The sequence below is a fragment of the Parus major genome, chromosome 9, assembly GCF_001522545.3.
Source record: "Parus major isolate Abel chromosome 9, Parus_major1.1, whole genome shotgun sequence".
Classification (NCBI taxonomy): domain Eukaryota; kingdom Metazoa; phylum Chordata; class Aves; order Passeriformes; family Paridae; genus Parus; species Parus major.
In genome coordinates, this window is record NC_031778.1 from 15821660 (window position 1) to 15830965 (window position 9306).

At 45.8% G+C, this 9306-nt stretch overlaps 1 protein-coding gene and 3 non-coding genes across 4 annotated transcripts; all 4 read right to left on the reverse strand.

The window, feature by feature from the left end:
* Nucleotides 1-2471: 2471 nt before the first annotated feature.
* NCL (nucleolin) lies at nt 2472-9167 on the reverse strand. Its single transcript, XM_015638307.3, has 14 exons — nt 9041-9167; nt 8170-8455; nt 7690-7827; nt 7123-7311; nt 6826-6909; nt 6430-6565; nt 6052-6188; nt 5597-5723; nt 5252-5385; nt 4755-4878; nt 4497-4651; nt 3873-3999; nt 3198-3421; nt 2472-2960 (listed from the first exon to the last, which is right to left on the reverse strand). Exons 1-14 carry the CDS (start codon nt 9116-9118, stop codon nt 2878-2880), a joined length of 2022 nt encoding a protein of 673 aa, XP_015493793.1. The 5' UTR covers nt 9119-9167; the 3' UTR covers nt 2472-2877.
* On the reverse strand, nt 3547-3687 carry LOC117244896. The gene has a single exon (XR_004498822.1). It is a non-coding gene; the product is annotated as a small nucleolar RNA SNORA75 (small nucleolar RNA).
* LOC117244905 lies at nt 4311-4387 on the reverse strand. The gene has a single exon (XR_004498832.1). It is a non-coding gene; the product is annotated as a small nucleolar RNA SNORD20 (small nucleolar RNA).
* Nucleotides 6646-6715, reverse strand: LOC117244904. Its single transcript, XR_004498831.1, has one exon. It is a non-coding gene; the product is annotated as a small nucleolar RNA SNORD82 (small nucleolar RNA).
* Nucleotides 9168-9306: the final 139 nt, after the last annotated feature.

A 9306-nucleotide genomic window follows, 5' to 3' on the forward strand; every position in this document is an offset into this window, starting at 1 on the left:
CCCTTTCTCTCTTTTTCTTAATGCATTTTGGAAATGGGCCTTTTTCATTTACTCCAAGTACATTCCCCAGGATAGAAAACAAACTAAAAAAGGGCATAAACCAGTAAAAAAGGGCACCCACATGCCAAGCCACACCACTCTCCAAATGGCCCTGCTCAGATGCGATTCAGATTTGAAGAGGAGGAAGATAAAGAGCCAGTGCTGCTCAGGGCTCGGCTGGTGGTGATACTGTGAAATTGGATGTACAATGCACCGGGTCCCTGGAGCAGCAGGGCAGAGTCCTGAGGGCATTTTTGGTACCCACTGGGCTTAGGCAGCACACAACTCTTTCCTTTTCCCCTCCCTTCCCCACTTCCAACAGGAGTGAGTTCAGAAACACTTTTGAAATTGATACCTCCATAATTTATGTCAGGTACAGTACTTTAGGCTGTACATTTATCCTGGATAAAGCTCTTGCTCTCTGTAGCAATGTGCACAGTGAGCCAGGGCTGTGTGCAGACATCTCTCAGTGTTGTTCTTCACCTGGTGGGACCTGTACAAAGAAATCTTGTAGAGTTTGGTGAATATTATAGTTTCTAAATAAAGGTTAAAAGAAGAAGAAAAAAATCCTACAAGCCTTCATCTTGTGTCATTACTTGTGAGTTTCTGCTGGGAACAAAACCTGGCAATGTGCTACTAACTCCTTGGAATAGGCATTTGGGGCTGTAGCTGCCCTTTTCCAGTTTGGCACAGCTTCCTTGTGGAGCTTAGCATGGTAACAAGGCTGTTGGGTATTTTGTCTCTTTCATGCACCCCTCCACCTTCATCTCAAACTAAACTTCTGATCCTCCTGGTGCCCTGCAGGGAGGAACTTCTCATCTCAACCTCTGTGGCAAAAGCCACCTCAGCAGGATTATAAACTCGCTGGTTTTGTTGAGCACTCTCTCATTCTGCAGGAGTTGTGCACCTCCTGTCCCTGTTACCCTCCCCACAGGAGACCTTGCTCATTTCCACAGCCAAAGCACCATCATGGTGTAACACAACCCCTGGGCATGAGGTTTGAACCTGGCAGGGGTGAAGAGAAGCCACAGATGAACCCATGGGTCTCAACTTGGCATTTAAGCACGGGCAGGGGGGAGGGCTCCATTTCCAGGGCTGGCACCCAGCTGGGTCACTCCCAGTGTTGGGGAGCAGAGACCAGCAAAGGGGACCAGAACATACTGTATTTGGCAAACCGGGCCATCTGTCATCAGGGCTGGCTTCACCAGGGCACCAAAAATTTCATAAGCACGGACAAAATGCAGCTGCTGAGTGGATGCACTTACAGCTGTTCCTGCCCATTCCCTCTCCGGTGTCACATGCCACGGTGTGCCGTGTGTCCGGGAGCGGCATTAGGCCCCCGTGCGGGTGTGGCTGAGGCCGAGGGCCCCGGCAGCCCCTCACGAACAGCCCCGCCAGGCACGGCGGGAACGGCGCGCGGCCGCCTGCTGCCCCCTGGCGGCCGCCACCGCCCCTCCGACCATTTGCCGCCGGGCCGCGGCTCCAAAATGGCCGATGGTGAAGGGCCGGGGGCGATGACACAGGCACACAAACCCCACAGGCCTCCAGCTGAAGCGACCCCAGACACCATCGCTTTAGTTTTAGCCACAGGGAATGGCCTTCGGCGACAGGCTAGATATTGGGAAGCCAAGGAGAAGTGGGCACAGCAGCATGAGCGGCTGCAAAGGCTCGGCAGGGCAGGGCAGGACCCAGCGCTGGCAGAGCGGGCCCTGCCCAGAGCCACAGGTCACTGGCACGGGCCAAATGCCAAAGCAGGGGTGATGACACTGGGGGACCCTGTGCCCTGGAAGGCTCAGCTACACAGCCCTGCTTTCTATGCCCATGGGTCTGGGAAAACCATCTACACCAACAGCTGCCACTGCAGGGCAGCACCAGTGCCTGGCTAGAAAAACTGGCCACTGACCACTGCCACAGCCCTGGCCAGGACTGAGTCCCTTCAGCCCCAGGCTGGTGCCTGGGCCTGCAGGAGGAAGGGCAGCAGGCCAGAGTTTGGTTATAAACAAGCAGCCATTTATCCCAAACTCCTGTTTATGTATTTGCTTCAAACTTTGGGGCAAGAAAGACAATTTGGAATGAAGCAAAGAGAAAATGCCTGTAGGAGAGAGCAACTGAACTGCAGGGCCTTAATACAAGATTTGATTTACTTTGTTTAAAAAGAAAGTAGAAAAGCAATTGGCTAGCAAGCACCATCACAGCATCTTCAGTTAAAAAAAAAGTTACTAAAATATGGTTGTGGTTACAGAGCTTACCTTGGCCATCATATTCTTCCCTACTTTCTGCTAACACAGCGCACATACACTGCTGGGAGCTGACACAGGCTAGAGCAAAGCAGGACAGAAGTGGCTGCTGTGACACCAATGACCTTAACACAAAAGAGGGAAGGTACAGCCAGCCTGTTTCTCAGAGCCTGCCTTCATTTAGTGGCACAGAAGTAACACGAACCAGTTCAGGTCCTTTAATCTGTCCAAGACAGGGTGCTGAAGCACAAATGATAAAACATTCTGCATTTTTACAGCAAAAATGCTACAGAAGTTTATAGGAAAAAAAAAAAATTTTACATGGGTAAAACATTATAAATTCAAGACAACTCACAGACAAGGGGTAAATTCCCACATCTATCACTCTTTGTTTTAAAAAGTTCATTTGAACAGGCAAGCAGTCAAAATGGCTTGCTCTCTCTTCCTTGAAATGAAAATTTATCTTCCAAGTGGCTCACAGTACTGCTTCGCTTCTTGGAATGTCCTCCGAAGGCTCCGCCAAGATCAAAGGAGAATAAAAACCCCCGGAGTCCTTTCAGATAGTCTTGGAGAGTAGGAGAAGGGAAAGGAAAGGGGAAGTTTATTCAAACTTGATCTTCTTCCCTTGTGGCTTGTGATCTCCACCTCCTCCTCTGCCTCCTCGGAAGCCACCTCCTCCTCTACCTAGAAAGAAAATTATGGAAAAAAAAGAGTTACCACTATAGTATTTATTATAGATATAGTATTATAAACATATATATACATTATATATATGCACACAAATATATTGTACTGCCCTTCCAAACCCATCCTGGCACAGAAAACAAATTCACATCCAATGCTCTGTGTTAGCCCCAAGAATGGCTTTGGGTTCATTTCTGAGTACACCCCATCCAAACAGCAGCATTTGCTTCCTCTTACCTCCAAATCCACCTCTGCCACCACCTCTGCCACCAAATCCACCTCTTCCTCCTCGGCCACCTCCTCTGCCACCACCACGACCACCAAATCCACCGCCACGCTGAAAGTCACCCTTTGGCTTGGCAAAATCGAGGATCACTTTGTTTCCGTCTATCTCTCCATCTTCCATGGCTTCTTTAGCTGCTTTGGCATCTTCTGCAGAGCTGAAGTCCACAAACCCAAACCTAGGAAACAGTTTACAAGAGTGACAATTGGTCACATTCCACGAGCTGCAGCACCACCTTCAGGTTCCCGACAGAAATCCTTTCGAAATCAAATACCAGCACTTGTGCATCCCACAGGATGTGTCACTTGTAGGACAGCAGTGGCTGATCACAGTCGATGGAGCCCCACTGTGAGTTTGCCAGTACTGCACAGGTAATTTTCTTCTCGTGCGAATCCATCAGCTGCCACTGAGATTTGTTGGCAGGAAGGAGCTCATTGAGAAGAGGTGAGAAGTGATCATGTGCTGCCCTCCACCAGTGGACCCAAAGCTGAGTGCTCTCTACTCCCACACTACCTGCCAGTTTCATAGAACCACCCACATGAACAGGAAAAACACCCTGCACTGCAGAGATCAGCTAAAGTGAGGTGCTTTGTAGCACCTGAACATAGCCCAGGTGAGGTTTCACCCACCCTTTAGATGATCCAGTGTCTCTGTCTGTGACTATTCTCGCGCTTATTGAGCCTTCAAACGATTCTCTTAACGTCTCCTCTGTGGTGTCCTCAGAAAGGCCTCTGACAAACAGTGTTTTGCTTTGCTCTGTGGAAAGGGAACACATTCAGAAATCATTCAGTCTAAGCAAGGCAACCTTCAGCTTCAGAACATCACATCCAGCTTGCTGGCCACTACTGGCTCCCAGAACAGCTCTCGGGGATAAAGGGGTTATTTCCAAGGAACAGCTCAAGCACCTCAAGTCCATTAAAACTTTTCAGGACTGCAATTAGAGCCTGACATCAAAGGATTTCCATCAGCCAACCTGATACTCCCAAATTACGTTCGCCCCACTCCCTTTTTTAAAATAAATGCTTGCACCTTATCAACAGTGATAATAACTAACTGTACAGACACTGCTGGATCAGCACTTGACTATCTAGAGGAATTTGACAACAGTTTCATCAGCATTTCAGATAATCAGTCATCATATCCAGCACACTTGCTTACAATGTTTGGCATATTTGTTTTTTTTAAAAGCAGCCCCAGATTTGCTTGGATGGTGCCCTCCTGCCACAGCTGGATATGAAACATGAAACACTTACGATTGAATCCTCCTCCTCGAGCATTCGTGTTCCCTTTCTGCCATGATGGTGAACTGAATTCCAGTCTGATTGTTCTGCCTTCGATCTCTGTGTTGTTATAGGAGTTCAACGCCTCTCTGGCATCCTCAGCTGTGGCAAAATCTACAAATGCATACCTATGTGGAGAGGAAGATTCCAGTCAGCCTGGGAGCAACAGGGTATCTGGAGGCAAGTCATTTGCAGTGTCAGTCTAGGGATCAAAAGAAAGGCACACCATACCCTTTAGGCCTGCCCTGGTTGTTCTGTGGCACCTTGATGGAAGAAGCTTTCTTAAACACTTCTTGGAGAGTCTCTTCTGTAGCAGCATATGAGAGGTTGTTGACAATTAGGGTCTTTGACTCTCCTGTGGGGAAAAGTCAGTGCTGTTAAGTGCAAGTTTGGAGAAGGAGAGCTCTTCTCTTCCTCTAGTTACCAGACTCTGCCAAGGAATAAGAACTTGTTCCCCTTTCCTCACCTCAAGGTGAGGCACAAAGACAAATCCAACCCTGTTTTATTCACCGAGACCAGTTGCCCCCCATGAAACATGCAAGTTGCATGTCTGACACATGCAGTAGAGATAAAAAATACATAGGATGCAGAGCACAAGTCGGGCAAAAGGTCTGGTATCTTAATATTATTGCAGTATTTTAATTTGCCCTGCCCCCAAGGAACTTCTGAAACAAGTGAAAATTAATCCTGAATGTCATCTGAATGTATGTAATCAGTCTGGAAAGTACCTTTCTGATGTTCTTGCTGGCTCTTCTCGCCAGTGAAGTCAATGACCACAGCACGACCCTCAATTTCTGTGCCCTTCTTCTCCTCCAGAGCTTTGTTTGCCTCAGCTTCTGTTTTAAATTCAACATAGGCCATCCTACAACACAGAAAAAATGTAAGTAAACACCTCCTACCAGGAATGACAAAGTTTGTGAATAAAGGGGGGAAAAAACATAAAAGAAAAATTCTAGAAGTAGGACAACTAATGCAGCAGGTTTCTTAAGGCAGCCAAAGGACACATAAGCTTATCAGAATATGCCAAGAGCTAAAGGAACAGCAAACATAGAGAAGTCCTCTCAGCTACACACCCTTTGCTGCTCCCATCCTTGTTCATCACTATCCGGACTTCCAATGCATTTTCAAACACCTCCCTGATTTCATCCTCAGTTATGCGGTAGGGCAGGTTCTTCAAAAACAGTGTTCTGGCATCTCTCTCTGCAAAGACAGTTACTTCAGCTAAAAATCCCTCCTCATGTAAACTGCCAGTTCAGTGAGAGTCAGCAAGCTGATCCAGCAGAAATTAACAGTAAGCATTCACAAATTACAGAAGCTGTAAAAGCAACTGTAACAAAAGTTAATGAAACTACTGTGCTTCTCTCTTAAGGGCATCAAGTTCAAAAAAAGAGGTCTTAGAATTTCATACAAAATACTTTCTTCCTCAGCCCTCCCAATATGCACTATTTCTTTGGATCACATTTGCAGATGTCCAGTTGATTTGTCTATCTATATGTAAGCATTTTAGAAACTCTTTACTGAGCTGTACCTTTCTTGTTTTCTTTCATAGTTTCCTTGCTCTTTGCTTTTTCCAGTTTGACTTCCAAACCCATTAACTTCTTTCCATTCATTTGGAGAGCTTTATCCAGATCCTCAGCAGAAGAGAAGTCCACATAGCCGAACCGCCTGAAAGAACAGCACCCTTGAGATCTCAGCTGATCCATCTATGGCAGCAGAGACCATAAACAGAAAACCAGCACCAGAGAGGTCCCCACTGGTCAAGTTCCATGCAAAGTTAAACCCTCATCACTACAGCAAGCAACCACCCCAGCATCTTGAGGGGTACCAGCACCAGCACACTTGCACCTCTCAATAAATTAGTGCCAAATAAAATAAATAAGCAGCAAAATTCTACTGATGAACTCACCTGGAAGCACCAATTCTGACATCTAAAACTTCAATATTCTTCTTCCCAAAGAATTCTCTGAGGCCAGTCTTCAGCTCATCAAACTCCTTGGTGCAGACCAAATTTGCAACAAATATCGAGAAAGTTGATTCCGGCTCTTTAAATGGAAAGATAATAAAGTGGGGTTTTTTTTAAGGCAGCCTTTAAAACTGGGAGCCAGACTCCCAGCAAGCTTTAGCACATCAGTTTTTCCTCAAAAGTAACATCATACTTCAGTATTAAGTCCCTTATAATCATCATTTGTGCTGGGAAAGCCCACCCCTGACATCCTGGACCTTCACAGTTACACTCTTCATGCAACAGAGTCCAATCACAGTCCATCAAACAAGCATCATTTGATGATCCCACACCACTTACTGTCTGTTTTCTTTTTCTTGGGCTCTGGTGCACTTTTATTGGTCATTTCTTTCTTCCTCTTTCCAGGTGCTTCCTTGACAGGTTCTGTGACAGAAAACAAAACACCACTGAAAAATACAGAACTTTTCCTACACTGAATCAACACAGGAGCATTAATCTTTACACCAGTCATACACAAGACCTTCCCGTCACTCAGCAGCCGCTCCTCAGCACAAAAGACCACTACAGCACAACATTTTTTCTCAGGCATCTTTCCTATTATTAAAGATTTATGGTCTCAAAAATATTTAAACTCACTTTCATCCTCACTTTCCTCTTCAGCATCTTCTTCATCCTCCTCATCTTCATCGTCATCTTCATCATCCTCCTCATCTTCATCTTCCTCATCTTCAGATTCTGCTGCCTTGGCTTTCACTGGTGCAGCCTTGGCTGGAGTGGTTTTCTTCACTGGAACAGGAGCTGTGTCCATGGCTTCATCTTCAGACTCTGTAACAAGAGGAGCACAGTATTTAGACAGTTCTAAATTAAGTTTCTTTTGAAACTTAAGAAAACAGAATGCTGTTAAGCAAAATGTTTCTCATGCCTCCTTAAGTTTGTATGTTCTCATGAAAAAAAGTTTAATAAGCTTAATTTTTACAAAAGTTGTCTCTCTCCCTCGAGTTTTACTGCATTTAAAAAAAAAAACAGAAACCCAATACCAATTCACCAATGGTAATAAGTTTTACTAACAATAGGGAAATTAACACCCCCTCAGCAACACGGACAACAGCAACCAGCTACAACCAGCTGAGCACACACTGCATCACTCCCTTTATCCTTAGTTACTTCCCTTCCCCAGCTCCCTTTATAATAAACATCTTATACCATCCTCCTCTTCATCATCCTCCTCATCATCCTCCTCCTCAGATTCCTGCTTTGCTGGCACAGCTGCAGGCTTTTTGGCTGGTACTGCTGCAGGCTTTTTGGCTGCAGGCTTCACTGGCATTGGTGGTTCCTCTTCATCTGCACCAAGAGTACAACAAGCCTTTACTACTAAAGTTCAGTGCATGAGTGGGATAGGTGAAAAGTACTTAGAGCTTCCTAAAATGTTGTCCAGAAGTTCAGAAAAGAGCAATCAAGAAACTAGGAGATGCTTTATAGGCTGTGTGTAAGGCAGCTGCAGCCCAAGCTTTCCTCTAAACTTCTTCCATTGCCCACCTCTCCTCCATAACACCTCTTTAAAGGACAAAATGACACCACCTCCCAAGTATTAAAATCATAGAAATTTTTTGAATCCAAAGGTACTCATATTTAATGACCTGACTGAATGAGTTTTAGTCACAGCATATTTCAAAAGAAACTTACCAGAATCTTCTTCATTCTCCTCCTCCTCCTCATCTTCGTCATCATCTTCATCGTCTTCTTCTTCACTCTCCTCCTTCTTGGCATTCTTTCCGTTTTTTGCTCCTTTGGTTAGGACAGCAGCCTTTTTAGGAGTTGGAGCAACAGCCTTTTTGGTCTGTGGAGTAGCCACAACCTTCTTTGCAGGTGTAATTGCCTTTTTTGCAGGAGTAGCAACTTTTTTTGCAGGAGTTGCAGCCTTCTTGGCTGGAGTAACAGCAACTTTTTGTGGTTTCTTCTGGGGAATCATCTGAAAGACACATCAGTGTAAGAATCATACTGGCCTGTTTAAGTTACTATTATTTCACTATCAGACAAGCATACAGTACCTGAAATCTGAAGCATATCCTTCCGACAGTTTAAGTTACCTCAAATGTCCACCCTGATTAATCAATAAAGTTCAAACCCAGCTTTTTCATTCTTTAAAGAGCCTACTTATGAAACATCAAAGAACCTCTAAATTCCCTGGTCCTGAACCAAGACCAGTGACATCTAATAGCATTCAGCATCTTGGAATTTTTACACTTGCATATTATCTGAATGTTTTAAATCTCATATTACTCACTACTAGGGTAATTAAGTACCCACTTGCTTATCAGGTTTAGGACAGCTTTAAGACCCCAGCAGTACTTCCAAAAGCCTGGAATTACACACTTAGCAGTCGAGCTATTTCTCCTCACGCTGCTATGTCCTTATAAAATCCAGTTTACTCTTTAGCCACAGTTCAGTGAGGAATGCAGACTGTTTATTAATGCTCTGTTACAATGTAACCCACAACCCTCCAAGACACTTCTGTAACACGTGCATCCTTTGACTCCATCTCTAGATCAATCACCTCTTCTCCGCTGCTTTCCTCCAGGTCAGAGGACTCCTCTTCCTCACTTTCCTCGAACTTTTTCGGGGGAGGAGCCATTTTTTTCTGTTTGATCTGATTCTTCGGGGCCTGAAAGAGAGCGCGAGCCACACGTTTACCTCCCTTGCTCACGCGGGTCGCCTGCGAGCGCTCGCTCCGGCGGGCAATTGTCCCCACCACGTGGCCGCCCTCCGGCCCCCGCGGTACTCGAGGGCCGCCCGGGGGCTGCGGGACCGCCCCCGCCGGTG